The 18371-nt window shown below is 35.6% G+C and overlaps 2 protein-coding genes across 2 annotated transcripts in view; both read left to right on the plus strand.

The window, feature by feature from the left end:
* RALYL (RALY RNA binding protein like) overlaps window positions 1–18371 on the plus strand; it is a 477858-nt gene that overhangs the window by 11421 nt on the left and 448066 nt on the right. The gene's annotated exons all lie outside the window — the stretch shown is intronic.
* On the plus strand, window positions 11193–12499 carry LOC119056480 (peptidyl-prolyl cis-trans isomerase D-like). Its single transcript, XM_037154912.2, is given in 1 exon segment — window positions 11193–12499. A coding segment is annotated over 1 exon segment (870 nt). The 5' UTR covers window positions 11193–11231; the 3' UTR covers window positions 12102–12499.

Genomic DNA, 18371 nt, shown 5'->3' on the forward strand with positions numbered 1-18371 from the left:
AATAGTGCTGCTATGAACACAGGGGTGCATAAATTCTTTTGAATTAATGTTTCAGGATTCTTAAGGTATATTCCCAATAGTGGAATCACTGGGTCATAAGGTAGGTCAATTTTTTATTTTTTCATTAAATCTTCCCATTCAGATATTTCAGATCACACTAAAAATTATGAAGAAAAAGAAAGCCTTGTAAAAGTTTTAAATAAAAAATACTGAGTTCTGAGACTACTCAGACTCTCAGGATGATGTTCAAATGTGTATTTTCAACAATACCATTAAAAGCTTGTTAAAGTAAAGAAAGTAAGACTTGCAGCATCCCTGGGTGATGTTTTCTCTAATAAATACATCAGTTCTTCTTCATCCATCCAAATCCATTTTGGTTTGTATTATTCTCGTGTATGCATGCCTTCAGGGTACAAGTGAGATGCATTATCTGCATGCGTGGTAAGGACACACTGACAGAGAGCCAGGGCTGCAACACTGAGCACCAATAATCAATTTGGACAATGTGGTCTTTGCAGAATCCTTTGAAAAGTACACAAATCATGTGAAGGCTTCTAAGCTATGAAAATATCATTAAAAATCCTAAGAATGATGCAGGTGATAAAAAAAACACTTTTAGCAAGGCACTATTATGTAAACCTATTACAATAGGTTTTCATATTACTAATACAAAAAAAAGAAAAAAAGTTTAGCTTTTGCCTTAATGTCTAGAGAATGTATTGTCATCATACTTCCTCAACTTGCAATTTTGACAAAGCTTCTAATTCCCAAGATATAAATTGTAAGTTAGTCCTCTAGTTAGGTTCAACATTAGCTGTAAGTAGAATAGGAACTTTGAATTATTAATATTTGAACTTTATATTCAAATAATATTTGAATTATTAATATTTGAATTTTTTCTTTGAAACTGTTACCATTCCAGCTTTCTTTATGCACTAAAGAAATATCTAGCATATCTCTATATTTTAAACAACCAATTTTCTGGTTAGTGGGTGAGGTTCCACTTATAGGTGAGATCATATGGTACCTAATCAACAAAACAAACAAGCAAGCAATATATAAGCAAAGACATTGAGATTAACAACAAATTGACAGTAATAAGAATTGAGGTGGGAGGAGATAATGGGGGGAGGGTTTTCAGGAACAAGTATAAAGGACACATGGACAAAATCAAAGGGAGTAGGATCAAGGGGGGATGTGGGAATGGCTGAGGTGGGGTGGAGGGGTAAGGGGGAAATGGAGACAACCGTACTTGAACAACAAAAAATGTGAAAAAAACATTTAAAAAATGAGAAAGACAACTGATTTTCCAACATATTTTAGATTATATAGATAATCAAAGTAGTTATCAATTGCAGAATTTTGAGTTTTGATGACTATTATGCTTGTTTTCAAAATATATTTACAAGGCTGTGAGGGGTCTTGAACTGAATACTTAGGATATGGTATTCAGTATAAGTTTCTGTTTTCTGTGGTTGACAGGAATATGTTGCCATTTTAAGCAGTTGATTTTAGTCAAAATGCTTTGTTTATATATTTTCAGGTATCAATCTTCTCAAAGACATTTAGGATATACTTTTACATTTTAAAAGTTGCCTTTCCAATATCCTCCATGGAAGCTAGAGAATGAATTTCACTAATCCCATTTTACAAATAAGGAACCTTATGATGTACTGAATAGTAAAGAGAGCATATTTTCATGAAGACAAAAATCTTTGAACTCCCTTCTAATATTTTTCAAAATTACTGTAAATTGCCTTTAATTCTACTCTCCAAAGCACATATATACTATCTGGGAATTGTTCAAGACGTCTTCATTGTCTTCCATCTTCTTCCTTATCTTCTACTATTCTCAGAAAGTATTGGAAACAACACTCTGTAGGCTGCAAAGCCCAGCACACATTTTGGGTTTCCAGTAATTAAACAGAGCTAGTTAATATGCTGTAAACAAGTGCTAATTAGCAAGCTTCCATACCAGAGAGAATTACGGAACTAATGATCTGTCAGCCAAGGAGATGCATGTCCCCATATGTGATGGAAAGCCCAAGGGATTTTCTCTATGCCTCTAAAATTGGTTATTGGACTCAGTGGCTGAACCTAAATTAGCAGAAGCAGTGGAGGTAGTTGTGCTCATGAGCAATTTATTCACTATCACTGGAAACTCCTGAGCAACATTTAGAAGGATCTTTTTAGTTCTAACTTGTTCTTACTCCCTAGAACAAAGTTGGGCATAATACTATATGAAATACAATGCCTCACATTACCTTTAATCCTGTTAATAAAATGTCCAAAACTCACTTGTGAACTAATTTCAGGATACTATAATAATAGGAACTTTTATTCTTCTCACAGTATGTTTGGAATTGTGTTAAACTTTTGCCAAAATGTGCTAAGCTATAAAGGCACATAGAAAAACAAAGCCTCATCAAAATAAAGTTAACTTAATATAAAGTAAAATAATACAATAAAATAGATAACTTCCAGTGGGAAACACAGAAATTGACATTTTTATCAAAAGTTTATGAAAGTTGGTGGTTAAGAGCATAGGCTCTGGATTCAGACTTCCTATGTTGGAATCCTACCTTTCTACTTACCACTGCATAATTTGAAGCAAGTTACTAAAGGTCTCAGTGCTGTTGCCTTATCTGTAAAGTGGAGATAATTATAAAAGGACCCACCTCATAAAGTAATGAAGATTAAATGCATCAATGTAGGTAAAGTTCTTAAAATGCTGCTTAAGGCATATAAAGTGCTAGAAAAAAACTAAGGGAAGTGAAAAGACTAGGCATCCTATCAATCTTTTTTTCATGGTTCTCAATGCTTTCTAAAAATTAAGTCAGAAACTTGGAGTCCCATGGAGGTGTTTATCCTGTACAAGAATTTATCCATCCTGGACTTTGGTTTCTTTTTATGCAAGGAGAACAAGGCTGAAGGCCCCCAGAAATCCTAATTTTCCTTATGGTTTGTGCTTTTTCTGTCCTGTTAAAGAAATCTTTACCTACTCTGTGGTCATGAAGACATCATTTTATGTTTCCTTCTAGGGGGCTTTGTTTGTTTGTTTTACAGTTCACATTTACATTTTAATATATCTGGAACTGAAGTTTTTGCATGGTGCATTTTATTCAATAAATTAGCTTATTTTATCTGACTATCATATCAGCTCTATTTTTGCAGAAAATTATTCTTTCCTCTCTGCCCTAAAATGTCAATTTGGACATAGAACAAGTGGTATATTAGATATACTTAAATTACTGGGGTGAAAATATTTTTCCTCTATCCTTCCAGGTTCCTTGGCTAATCTAATAATCAAATTAACATAAAACTGATAAACAGGGAGAAAAAATTAATTTTGTACATACAGATGTTTCTTAAGATGAGGGCAAATAGTCAGTCAGGCAGTTAGGGCTTAGATGCTATTCTGAACCAAGGAAAATGGGGAGGTACCTGGGTCATCAAAGAGGAGGAAGGCAGTTCCCACAGAGCTAGAAAAACAAATGTTTGCCATGCCCTACAGACAATGGAACACAAGAATGCCAAGGCCTGCCAAGTCATCCCCCACTACTGAAACTCCATATTCCTAGTAGTTATCTTTGCTGATAGTGCTCTTATATATACATGTATGTACACATATGTTATACACATATGTACACATATATGTAATATATGTATATAATATATTATACCATGTATTTTATATAGAATTATATATAAATTATTTAATTTTAATTTGTGTTTATATTATCATATTGCTATAGCTATTATATTATAGATAGTACTGATAATAGTATAAATGGCACCATCTTGGCTATTTCATTTTCTACTTATTCATTACTACAGCATTCATTAATATACTCAGATTTTTTAAATTTACTTACTGATTCTAACAATTTACTCTTTGGTTTTGTGTTTTGGAGTTTTTTTGATATTTAGTGTGTACAATAAGGTCTCTTAGAAATAATGACACTTTTGTTCTTCATCTTCTAATATGCATACATTTTTCTCTTGCATTACATTAACTGGTACCTCTAGAATAATACCGAAGAATTGTGGTGGTCACAGGTATGTCTTTCTTATTATGTGAGGAAGTTGTCAACATTTTGCTGTTATCATTTGTTACAGGATTTTATTTTTGTCAATACCGCTATCGTATTAAGGAAGTTCTCTTTATATTTGTAGCTGGCTATTAATTTTTAATGAACTTTATTCAGTACTTTCTTTTTAAGAAAAAAAGACTCGCTCCTCAGTTAGCTTGAACAATAAGGAGTTTCTTTTTTTTTAAGATTTTGTGTATTTATTTATCTTTAGAGGGGAAGGAGAAAGGGAGAAACATCAATGTATGGTTGCCCTTTGTGCGCCCCCTGCTGGGGAATGGCCTTCAGGGAACCGGCATGCAACCCAGGCATGTGCTCAATCTGGGAATCGAACTGCGATTCTCTGGTTTGCAGGCCTGTGTTCAGTCCACTGAGCTACACCAGCCAGGGCTTATTCAGTACTTTTACTGTACACACATAAATTTGATATGGACTCCTGCCCACAAAGTCCATGTGTTGTGGCTATGAGAGACAAATTCACATGTACTACAGAAGTCCTGTGGAGAAAAATGGACAGCATGAGCACTCTCTAAGTGAGAGAGAGGGTCCTGACCCCTGCCTGGGCAGGCTTTTACTGCTTTTCTGGGTACATTATATTGAGGATGGTCCTCATTTACTATGCACAGGTTTGATGTAGGTTTGATTACCTTTTACAGATAAAGGAAAGAATGTTGCTAATTACTTCTAAAAGAAGGATGTTACAGATCAAGGGGGAAAGTGGTTGAAGTGATTATACTCCATACTTGGGAGGTTTAGCATAGACTTTAAGAAGTTATTTTAGAGAGATACAGTAAACATTTCTGCCTCAATTCAGGCTGAGGGAGTTTTAGCAAAAGCAAGCCTCATAGCAGCCTAGGTACAATGCAGGCCTGATTCCCCACAGGAGAACCTATCTGTGGGTGTGGGTCCTGTGTGCCGGACCTCACTTCCCACTGGCTTTTCAAAGTGGGAGCTGGGCTACATTTCCCACACCACGTGCAACAGTTCCCTATAGAAATTAATATTTGATTTTTCTTTTATGAAGAATTGCAATTGATTTTTTAATGTTACATCAATTTCACACTTCTGGAATCAAATACAACATAGTCTATATATGTGTGTGTGCATGTGTGTGTATATATATATATATATATATATATATATAAATATATATAATTTAGAGATCGGGGCTTGGAATTTTAATTTTTTTGTTGTGCCCCTACCAATTTTGCTATTGTGGGCATGCTGGCCTCATAAAATGAAACAGAAAGTACTCTTTCTTTTCCTGTTCTCCAGAAGTGCGTATGATTTATGCTATTTATTTCACAGCAATTTGGAGAATTCACAAATGGTCCATTGTGGGGGCGACTTCTCTCTTGAGGTCCCCCTGGTGCCATGGACACGCATGAATGAGTAAATATGGCTGAAACAAGATGAGATCTGCTTGGGGATGGAGGAGTGGGCTGCGGCCAGTTTCTCTGGGGAGACAAAGACCTTGAGCGCCTTCTTCCATAGCCTTTTATTGGGTTGTAATACACAGGAATACAGGGTGGCAAGGATCAAACAGTACATAACATTTCAAAGAGGTCTGAGGGTTTCAGTCTGAGTGAGTGTCTGTCAGGAAGAGAGTTGCAGAACATTTGGGAGACATACTCATTCCCTCTCCGACCCTTATATGAATGAAAGCACTCCTAGCAGAGCAGATTTCACAGGTTTATCAGCAAGTCTTTGTGGTGCCAGATTTTTCCCCAGGGCACGCTCTGGCCAGGCAAGGAGCTGCACCTCTCCCCATCAGGTATTCAGGCTGAAGGGGATTAGAACCAGAAAGCGCTTCTCCCAGAGTACATGGGGACTCAGGCTTTGACAAAGCTGGGGGGCGAGTGTCCATTGCTCTCTGTTGCAGTCCCCCCAAGTCCTTCCATGAAGGCCTCCCAAGTAATCGAGTCTGGCTTAGGTTGCCCCCTGCTGTGAGGGGTCTTACCCATCATTGACTTCCGATCAAGCTTTGGGAGCAGGGAGAGGAACTGAGGCAGCGTTTGCTACCAGAGACAGGCTTTGTCTCCTGCGGCTGGCATTCCAAAGGTCATCTCTCGCCCTTAGCCACAAGGGGTAGAAATACAATTCCTAAAACTAGGCAGAGCAGTCTACTACAGTCCATTGGAGCCAATAGTATTTTGTGAAAAGATGATTAATGCAATCTTAGTTGTTTTAAAAGAGGTAGACAATTTAGATTTCTAAAATTATTCTTGTGCCAGTTTTAGAGAGAGAAATTTTCCAACAGATGTGCTAAGTTGATATATATTTTCTGATGTATGGACATAAAATAATTCATTGTATTCTCATATTTTTTATCATTAAGAGCTTTAAGTGGTGTCTATTTGCTTATCTTAATGTTGGTCATTTTTGGCTTAAATATTTCTTCTTTAATCAGTTTAGTCATTTATTCAAATAACTGAATTATGGCTTTATGTATTTTATCAATTGCATATTTGATTTTGTTTTATTAATTGTAATCTTATATTTATTATTTTTCTTCTACTCTGGTTTAGTTTTCCACTCTTTCTATAACTTCATGGGTGAAAACAGATAACTGATTTTCAGCTATTCCTGTTCTCTGAAAACGCATTTAATTCTTTGAATTTGAACACTTTTTCATTTCATTCCACAACTTCTAACACCTCATACATTCAGAATAAATTAGTTAAGTATTTTCTAATTCACAGTGATATTTCTTCTTTGATCTACTGGTTATTTTGAAGTTTGTTACTGAATGTATCATTTTAATTGATTTTAGCTTTATTGTACTGTAACCAGAGAATAAGTTAATTAAAATACACTGAGAAGTTTTTTATGGCTCTCTATTTGGTTGGTTTTTATGTGCTCAATATGCAGGTGATAAATAGCATGTATATGCATACTTGACTATTATTTTGTGCAAAGGTCTTTATGCATTGCTCAAGAAAAAATTGCTAATTGAATTTATTGTTATTATTATTGATTTTCATCTTCTTTTCCATTAATTATTCAGAGAGGTGATTTTGATTATGGATTCATCTACATTTTTAGTTCTTTCAATATTTTCTTTACATATTTGAAGCACTAATATTTGGCAAAGGCACACTTGAAATTATTGTACCTTTTTAATTAGTTTATCTTTTTATTAGTATGATGTATCTCTATCTCCAGTAATTATTTTTGTCTTAAGGGTAAACAGTGGTGAGCTTAGTATAGCTGACCTTAGTTCCTTTTGATTAATGTTTTTATGGTATATCATTTTTCATCCATTTTAATTTTAGTGATTGTGTTTCTTGATATTTAAAGCATGCTTGTAAACAAAATATAATAAGACAAATACCATATTATCTTACTTATAAGTAGAACCTAAAAACAAAACAAACAAGCAAGCAAAATATAACTAAAAACATTGAAATAAAGAACAAACTGACAGTAACCAGAAGAGATGGGGAGAGGGATAATGGGGGGAAATAGGGGAAGGTCCATCAAGGAACATTTGTAAAGGACACATGGACAAAGCCATAAGGGGTAGTTTCAAGGGTGAGAGGTGAGGATGGGTAGAGTGGGGAGCTGTGGTGGGGTGAAAATGGAGATAATTGCATTCTAACAACAATAAAAAAGTAAAACAAAAATATATAGTACCACAGACTTTGTGTTTTACTTACAATAATTTACTCACATTTAATTATGATATATTTGAATTTATATCACAAGTTTGCTATTGTTTCAATTTGTTTATGGATCTCATGTTATTTTTTCCTTTGTGAGATTATCTTTTTTAATGTTTTGTATTTTCATTTCTGTTAGCTTATGAGTTATACAATAATTTATTAATCATGTACCATTACTTTAGAGATTGCAAATTATATTCATAATTTATTAGTTTAATGTATATTATTCTTTCTACTACTTTCCTGATATACTATGTGCATAAAATACTGTTCATTCATCCCCTTTTGTGATATGTCATGAAATTAAATTTTGCTTATAATTTGCTTCACTTATTAACTTTATGTTTTGGAGATTTCCAATCATGTACAAAAGTAAAGAGAATAGCATAATGCAGAACTGGATGCATATTTGTTTTTGTTTCACTAATTGTAATTTTATCTTTAGCAATTTGCACTTCACAAGCATATTGTGTTTTCTATACTCAGTCATTTCCTTTCTACTCCCTGAATTGGTTTGAAGCAAATCCCTGAAATATAATTTAAAGTACAAATATTTCATTCTGAATATATAAAATATGAATTTTAAAGAAAGCATAACCATAATATAATGATTGTAACAAATATAAATGCTACCATTTCTTAATACTAATCTAGTAGTAAATCTCTCTTTTCCGTAATTCCCTCTCTTAAACTTTAATTTAAAATTTGTTTGGGTTTTTTTTTAAATATTTTATTTATTTATTTTTAAAGAGAGGGGAAGGGAAGGAGAAAGAGTGGGAGAGAAACATCAATGTGCGGTTGCCTCTCATGTGTCCCCTACTGGGAACCTGGCCTGCAACCCAGGCATGTGCCCTGACTGGGAATCGAACTTGCAACCCTCTGCTTCACAGGCCTGTGCTCAATCCACTGAGCTACACCAGCCAGGGTTAAAATTAGTTTTTTGAGATGTAATTCAAATGTGATACAAAGATCAAGATTCATTGATAATATCCCTAAAGTCTCTTTTTTGGACTTCCTAATATATTCTTCATTTCCCCTGCATTTTATCTCTTATAAGAACCAGGTCATTTGTCCTATAAAGTTTCACAGGTCCTGCTATTTAGTGATTGAATCCCTGTGGTATCATTGAACATGCTTCTCTCTTCCTTATATTCCCCCAAAATTGTTAGTGATATCTAGAGGCTTGATAAGGTTCAGGTAAATTTTTAAAAGATTTCTTCATGCATGGTTGTATGCACTTTTATCAGAAAGTACGTCTGATTTTCTCTCCTAATAGCCAATGAATATAGTGATATATTTTTATAATATTTGTCATTATTAGCTGTAATTATTCTAAAAGGGGATACTTCTTCCATGTACTTGGTTACTTTGAATTAATATTATTCTATAGAAAAAAGAGGACAACATTGACTCTTTCCATTTATACAAATATTTATAACATAGTTTTCTAGACTTTACTAATTAAAAATGTGTTTAAAAATCGTTGATAATTTTTTAGCTCAAGAATAACCATAGTTGATATGTTTCCATCCCCTGAAGTCATAATGTCAACTACCAATCAAATTATCCTGACTTTATGTAGCCTCAAATCCACATTGTTTTCTGGGTCATTTTGACACAACTCTAGTAGTCTTTGAGAGTTACCTTTATTTCTGATATGACAGAATGTTCCAGGAACAAAATTTCTTGCTCCAAACTGGGAATCAGCCTAATCTCTAAACAGTTCTGGACCACTTAGTGGGAAATATTATTTAGATCTCCACATTTGTGGAGTGCTGAGAAGAGCACCGGGCAAGCTCTTGGGAGAGCACTCTCAGAAAGACTACACCAATCAACCCTCATCCTGCTGCACCCAGAAAAACTGGTTTGGACAGTTTGAAATCAACAAGGAATTTTTTTTTATGTTTTTTTTCCCTTTAGTAATTTTTTTAGTAATCTTATATCTTTTTAACTTTATTATTGTTTTATCTTTCAATATGTTTTCCTCTCCTTTCTTTTTCACTGTTTTAGTCCTTCTTCCTTTCTTTCCAAACCTAGTGCTTTTTCCTTCCTTCTCCTGCCTTTTTTGTTTGTTTGTTTGTTTGTTGCTTTTTGTTTGTTTGTTTTCTTTTACCCACCAGGGACACAAACAACTGGAAACCACAAAAAAACCAGAGTGGGATCCAAAGAGGGGGCATCCCAACAGTAGAGTCAGAGAGATAAATTTTAATTTGCTATAGCAGAGAAGCCACAAGTTGCTGCATATTTGTATTATTTTTTTCATTATTCTCACTTCTTTTATATTTTAATAGTATCTTTGTATTTCTCCTCTTTCTGTATAGGCTTCTTAGTCTTGGCTGGGTATATTGTATTATTTGACAGGTTTCCCCTGTTCTCTCCCCCACAGTGTATAGCTAATTTTCTTTACTTCACGCCACTTGTTTTCCTTTAGCACACTACCCAAAATTCTATACCCCCTATTCAGACAGATCATATAGAGTTGGTCATATGATTGTTGCTCTAATATTATTGTAAATAATAGCTGTTCTATACAACTGTAAATATGTCACAACACATCTCCCAGATCTTAGCCCACTGTACAGGTTCCTAAATTCTATTACTGTAGTGATTAACTATATTTGATCACACACTACATCTATTTACTAATCTTTACTCTCACATTACCTCAAAATCTCACTGCCTGCAAAATCACTGCTTTCTAGATCCCACTCACAAGCCCTCCCCTCCCAACAAAAGACTTCTCCTTTCTCCATCCTTTCTTAAAAGTGGATAGTTGGGTTGAACATTATGGTTATCACTATATATAACCTAAAGATCTTCTATCTCTTCTCTATCGGCTGTTACTGTAAATATCATAAAATACTCTCCTTCTGTCATAAGCCATATTGCCTCCCCCTCCAACTGATCTCACAAATACAAAAAAAAGGAGTAGGTGGGAGCAGAGAACATCAAGACACCTGAAGAAAACTGCTCCACTGAATTTCACAAGTATTCCACAACAGAAGTTCGCACCATAAGCCCAGGGAGTCGGAACAGATCAATCTAAGAAGCTGAGGCAAACAAGAAGAGTCTCACAAAAATGGGAAGACAAAGAAGCAATTGCCAAATGAAAGGAAAGGAGGAAGCCTCACTAAGAATGTTGGATGAAACAGAGGCAAGTCAACTATCACATATTGAGAACAAAGCAATGTTTATAAGGAAGCTCAATGAGCTCATGGTAAATTACAAGAAACTACAGGGGAGCTATAATGAACTCACTGCAAAATATATCAACAAGAAAAAGGAAATTGAAACTATCAGGGAAGGACAAGAGGAAATTAAGAATACAATTTGTGAACTGAAGAACACAGTAAAAGGAACCAAAAGCAGGATCCATGAAGCAGAAGATCAGATCAGCGAGTTGTAGGAAAAAGTAGAAAAAACTCCCAGACACGAGGTAGTCCGAACCTGCTTCCAAATCCGTCTGCAAATCAAAATGTCGTACCCATCGCCCAAAGCTAAGCCCTCCAACCCCAGTAACCCCCGAGTCTTCTTTGACGTGGACATTGGAGGCGAATGGGTTGGTCGAATTGTCTTAGAATTGTTTGCGGATATTGTACCCAAAACTGCAGAAAATTTTCGTGCATTGTGTACAGGAGAAAAAGGCATTGGACCCAACACTGGGAAACCTCTCCATTTCAAAGGATGACCATTCCATCGAATTATTAAGAAATTTATGATTCAGGGTGGAGACTTCTCAAATCAGAATGGGACAGGTGGAGAAAGTATTTATGGTGAAAAGTTTGAAGATGAGAATTTCTATTATAAGCATGACCGGGAGGGTTTATTGAGCATGGCAAACGCAGGCAGCAATACAAATGGTTCTCAGTTCTTTATCACAACAGTTCCGACTCCTCATTTGGATGGGAAACATGTGGTATTTGGCCAATTAATTAAAGGAATGGGTGTGGCAAGAATTCTGGAAAATGTAGAAGTGAAAGGTGAAAAACCTGCCAAATTGTGCATTATTGCAGAATGTGGAGAACTGAAGGAAGGGGATGATTGGGGAATATTCCCAGAAGATGGTTCTGGTGATAGGCACCCTGATTTCCCCGAGGATGCAGATACAGATTTAAAAGACGTAGATAAAATATTATTAATAACGGAAGACTTAAAAAACATTGGAAATACTTTTTTCAAATCCCAGAACTGGGAGATGGCCATGAAAAAATACTCAAAGGTTTTAAGATACGTGGAATGGTCAAAGGCTGTAACTGAGGAAGTAGATAGATTGAAGTTGCAACCTGTAGCTTTAAGCTGCATGCTGAATATTGGTGCTTGCAAACTGAAGATGTCAAATTGGTAGGGAGCAGTTGACAGTTGTTTGGAGGCTCTTGAAATAGACCCGTCAAACACCAAAGCACTCTACCATAGAGCTCAAGGATGGCAAGGATTAAAAGAATATGACCAAGCATTGGCTGATCTTAAGAAAGCTCAGGAGATAGCACCAGAAGATAAAGCTATCCAGGCAGAATTGCTCAAAGTCAAACAAAAGATAAAGGCACAGAAAGAAAAAGAGAAGGCAGCATATGCAAAAATGTTTGCCTAATAAGGAATTTGGTTATACTTAAGTATTACACATTGATGTATAAAGGCAATAAAAGAATTGAAGGGTTTTTGTCTAATATATGTTGCTTTTAATATGTTTGCTCTGGTAGTTCAGTTCCCATTGTGTACAGTTTAGAAATACAGATACCTGTTCACTCTGAATAAAAGTGTTACAAACTACAAAAAAAAAAAAAAACCTCCCAGAAAGAGCAAGAAAATGAAAAGAGGCTCAGAAAGAATGAAGAGGGATTAAGAGAAATGCAAGATAATATGAAACATAATAATATCCGAATAATAGGGATACCAGAAGGAGAAGAAGAACAAGGGATAGAGAACATATTTGAAAGAGTAATGAGAGAAAATTTCCCTAATTTGATGAGAGAAAAAGTCTCAAAAATCCAGGAATCACAGAGAGTCCCAAGCAAGAGGAACCCAAAGAGGCCCACTTCAAGACACATCATCATTAAAATGGCAAAATTCAAAGACAAAGAGAAAATCTTAAAGGCAGCAAGGGAGAAAAAAGAAGTAACATACAAGGGCGCCCCAATTAGGTTAGCTACTGACTTATCAATGGAAACACTCCAAGCAAGAAGAGAATGGCAAGAAACATTCCAAGTAATGAGAAACAGAGGCCCACAACCAAGGCTACTTTACCCAGCAAGGCTCTCAATCAAGATAGATGGCCAAATAAAGAGCTTCCAAGACAAAAGAAGTCTAAAAGAGTATGCCTCCACCAAACCAGCTCTGCATGAAATATTAAAAGGACTGCTTTAAGGAAAGGAAGGAAAAGAGAGATAAAGAGAGGAACACAGGTACAAAAATTGCAATGGCTAAGTACCTACCAATAATAACCTTAAACATAAATGGATTAAATGCTTAATCAAAAGACACAGAATAGCTGAATGGATAAGAAAGCATGACCCACACATATGCTGCCAAAAAGAGACCCACCTCAGGACAAAAGACCATCTCAGACTAGAAGTGAAGGGCTGGAAACAAATTTTCCAAACAAACGAACAAGAAATAAAAAGCCAGGAGAGCAATTCTCATATCAGACAAAATAGACATCAAAAAAAGGGCCAAAAAGAGAGACTCAGAAAGTGACTTCATAATAATCATGGAAAAAAATCACCAAGAAGACACTAACATCATAAATGTATAGGCACTCAACATAGGAGCACCCAAATATATAAAGAAAATCTTAGAGGACTTTAAGAAAGATATTGACAACAACACAATTATAGTAGGGGATTTTAACACCCCACTGTCACAAATGGACAGATTTTCCAAAGAAAATATCAACAAAGATATTGTGACATTAAACAATGACATAGATGAAATGGACTTGAATGATATATAGAGAGAGCCCTTCATCCCAAAGAAGCTAAATACACATTCTTTTCAACTGTACATGGAACATTCTCAAAAATAGACCACATGATAGGACACAAAACCAGCCTCAACAAATTCAAGAAAATTGAAATCATACCAAGCATTTTCTCTGACCAAAAGGGATTGAAATTGGAAGCCAACCTCAAAGGAAAAAAAGCTCAAAACACACAAAATCTTGGACATTGAATGGTATGCTGTTAAAATAATGAATGGGTCAAAAATGAAATTAAGGAAGAAATTAAAAAGTTTCAGTAAACAAATGAAAATGAACTCACAGCAAACCAAAACTTATGGGGCACAGCTAAGGCAGTCCTGAGAGGGAAGTTCATAGCAATACAGGCCTATCTAAAAAAGATAGAAACATTTCAAAGAAACAACCTAACCCTACTCCTACAAGAACTCGAGAAACAACAATAAAGACAGCCCAGAGCAAGTAGAAGAAAGGAAATAACCAAGATCAGAGCAGAACTAAATGACATATACACTAAAGGGATAAATGAATCCAGGAGTTGGTTTTTTGAAAAGATAAACAAAATCAACAAGCCTTTAAGTAGGCTCATCAAGAAAAGAAGAGAGAGGACAAAAATAAACACAATCAGAAATGAAAGAGGAGAGATTACAACTGATACCACAGTAATAGAAGGGATTGTAAGAAATTACTATGAAGAACTGTATGCCAAGAAATTTGAAAACCTAGATTTAAAAAAAACCAAAAATTCTAGAGAGATAATAATCTTCCAAAACTCAATGAAAAAGAAGCAGAAAACCTGAACAGACCAATAACAGCAAATGAAATTGAAGCAGTAATCAAAAAACTCCCATCACCCAAAAGCCCTGGACCAGATGGTTTCACAGGAGAATTCTATAAAGCATTTAAAGAAGAGCTAACCCCTATTCTTCACAGACTATTCCAAAAAATCCAAAAAGATGGAAAACTCCCAAACTCTTTTTATGAAGCCAGCATCGTCCTAATTCCAAAACCAGATAGAGACACAACAAAGAAAGAAAACTTCAGGCCAATATTGCAGATGAACAAAGATGCTAAAATCCTCAACAAAATATTGGTGAATTGCTTCCAATAATACATTAAAAATATCATATGCCATGACCAAGTGGGGTTCATCCCAGGGATGCAAGGATGGTTCAATATTTGCAAATCAGGAAATGTAATTCATCACATGAACAAAAGCAAAGACAAAAATCACATGATCATATCAATAGATGAGGAAAAAGCTTTTGATAAAGCGCAGCATCCATTCATGATAAAAAACACTCAGCAAAGTGGGAATAGAGGGAGCATTCCTCAATATAATAGAGGCCACATACGAGAGACCTACAGCCAAAATCATACTCAATGGGCGAAAACTAAAATCTTTTCCATTAAGATCAGGGACAAGACAAGGATGTCCACTTTCACCAATTTTATTCAATATAATACTGGAAACTTTAGCCACAGTGATTAGACAAGAAAAGGAAATAAAAGGCAACCAAATTGAAAAGGAGGAAACAAAACTATCATTGTTTGCAGATGACATGATAGTGTACATGGAAAATCTTATAGACTACTCAAAAACTGCTCGAACTAATAAATGAATTTGGTAAAACAGCAGGTTACAAAGTCAATATCCAGAAATCAAAGGCATTTTTATATACTAACAATGAATCAGCAGAAGCAGAAATCAAGAAAAAATCCCATTCCGTATAGCAAAAACAAAAATAAAATATCTGGGAATAAACCTAACCAAGGAGGTAAAAGACATGTGTGCAGAAAAATACTCAACACTGAAGAAAGAAATCAAGGAAGACACAAACAATTGAAAGCATGTACTGTGGTCATGGATTGGAGGAATTAACATTATCAAAATGTCTGTACTACCCAAAGCAATTTACAGATTTAATACAATACCTATTAAGGTACCAATGGCATATTTCACAGACATAGAACACGTCAAAAATTTATATGGAACCATAAATGAGCCCGAATAGCAGCTGCTATTTTGAGAAAGAAGAACAAAGTGAGAGGAATCACAATACCCAATATCAAATTGTGTTACAAGGCCACTGTAATAAAAACAGTCTGGAATTGGCAAAAAAACAGGCACATAGACTAGCGGAACAGAACAGAGAGCCCAGAAATCAACCCAACTCTCTACAGTCAATTAATATTTGACAAAGGGGGCAGTCACATCAAATGGAGTAAAGATAGCCTCTTCAACAAATGGTGCTGGGAGAACTGGACAGCTACGTGCAAAAAAAATGAAACTTGAGCACCAACATACACCATACACCAAAATAAATTCAAGGTAGATAAAAGACTTAAATATAAGCCATGAAACCATTAAAGTCCTAGAGGAGAACATTGGCAAGAAAATCTCAGATATTTCATGCAGCAACATTTTTACTGGCATGTCCCCTAGAGCAAGTGACATAAAGGAAACAATAAACAATTGGGATCTCATCAAAATGAAAAGCTTCTGCTTGGCTGAAGAAAACATTATTAAAAAAAGACAACCAACTGTATGGGAAAACATAATTGCCAATGATACCTCAGGCAAGGGTTTAATCTCCAAAATATACAAAAAACTTATACAACTCCACTCTAAGAGGACAACTAACCTAATTAAAAAATGGGAGGAGGACTTGAACAGATACTTCTCCAAGGAGGACATACAGAGGATCCAGAGACACATGAAAAGATTCTCAATATTGCTAGCTATCAGAGGGATGCAAATTAAAACCACAATGAGATACCACTTTACACTAGTCAGAATGGCTATCGTAAACAAAGCAACAAACAACAAATGTTGGATAGGTTGTGGGGAAAGGTGTCCCTAGTTCACTAGGGATCCCTAGTTCACTTTTGGTGAGATTGTAGACTGGTACAACCATTATGGAAAACAGTATGGAATTTTCTAAGAAAACTAAAAATGGACCTGCTTTATGACCCAGCAATTCCACTGCTGGGATTATGTCCTAAGAACCCTAAAACACCAATCCAAAAGAACCTATGCACCCCAATGTTCATAGCAGCACAATTTACAATAGCCAAGAGTTGGATGCAACCTAGGTGCCCATCAGTAAATGAATGGATCAAAAATTTATGGTACATATACACAATGGAATTCTATGCAGCAGAAAGAAAGGAGCTCCTACCCTTGCAACAGCTTGGATGGAACTGGAAAGCATTATGCTGAGTGAAATAAGCCAGGCAGTGAAAGACAAATACCATATGATCTCACCTTTAACAGGAAGCTAAAAACAACAAATCAAACAAGCAAGCAAAATAAAAACAATGACACTGAAATAGAGAACAGGGGGACAGCGACCAGAGGGGAGAGGGGAGGAAATTTAAGGGGGAAAGGGGGAAGGATTTACAGGAACTATTATAATGGACCAATGGACAACAACTAAGGGGTGTGGAAATGGAAGGTTGGGGGGGACGGGGGAGTGGGCTGGGATGGGAGTAAAAGAATACTGTAGTTGAAAAATAATTAAATAAAAAAGTATTAAATAAAAGACGTAGTGAGGACATGTTGGGGACAGAGAGCCATGTCCTGCTTGTTCCTGGTCGTGTCCCTATCTCCTAGAAGGGCGCACATTGCTTAAGTAAATATTGACAAGAATCCATGTCATTTATTCCATGGCTTGACCAAGATAGCAACTGTGTAAATTAAAAGAAATCCTCCAATCATTTTTTTTTTATTTTCAAGCCTGCTTTGAATGCTGAATCCAAAGAGAATTAAAAGATTGCCCTGGTTCTACAGATCTTCACATTTTTCTGGAGGCTACAAAGTGACAGGAATGTATACAATTTCAGTACATTTTGACAAGCTCAAAAGTAGAGAGATGAATAAAGGGAAGAAGTAATTGTTAGAACTTTTAGGAGAGGAAGTTTTAAGACATGGTTATTGCATATGGAAAATGGAAAAATATTGTAAGCAAAATGAGTTTCAAAATTATTCCAAATCTGAGCAGACCTGGATTTGAGAAACATTATAGAATACAGAAGATAGTTATACTTCCACTTAAATTTAGAACTTGAAAAATATTTTACCTATCGTGGAAGCTACAGTAAGATGTGTATCTGTTTGGAAAATGAGGACACAGTGACAGCTGTATAAAGTGAGTCAATTGTTGCCCTGACTGGTATGGCTCAATGGACTGACCATAGGCCTCGCCAAAGGGTCAACCAAAGGGTCGCCGGTTCAATTCCCAGTCAGGACACATGCCTGGGTTGCTGGTCAGGTCCCCAGTAAGGGCATGCAAGAGGCAACCACACATTGATGTGTCTCTCCCTCTCTTTTAAAAATAAATAAATTAATTAATAAATAAAAATAAATTGACAGGATCTTTAAAAAAATAAAGTGAATCAATTGTTGGTGATTAGGCTGGTACTCCTGTCTCTCAGTGTAGCCTGCCCTGTTTACAGATCCTGTTCTGACAAAATAAAGCAAACTGCCCAATCCTACAGATGAGGGTAGTACCACTTATAAGCTAAAGAATCTGCTTTGATATCTGTGGCTCCTTTATTGACACAACTCAGTCTTCAAATCTTGACTATTGTTCTAGCCTGCTGTAATGATTTTGGATCTTGTTTTGACCATGGCTCCAATTAAATTCCCTATCTATTTCATAT

Source organism: Artibeus jamaicensis, unplaced genomic scaffold (assembly GCF_021234435.1).
Source record: "Artibeus jamaicensis isolate MK-2021 breed Jamaican fruit bat unplaced genomic scaffold, CSHL_Jam_final scaffold_916, whole genome shotgun sequence".
In the NCBI taxonomy this organism is placed as follows: Eukaryota; Metazoa; Chordata; class Mammalia; order Chiroptera; family Phyllostomidae; genus Artibeus; species Artibeus jamaicensis.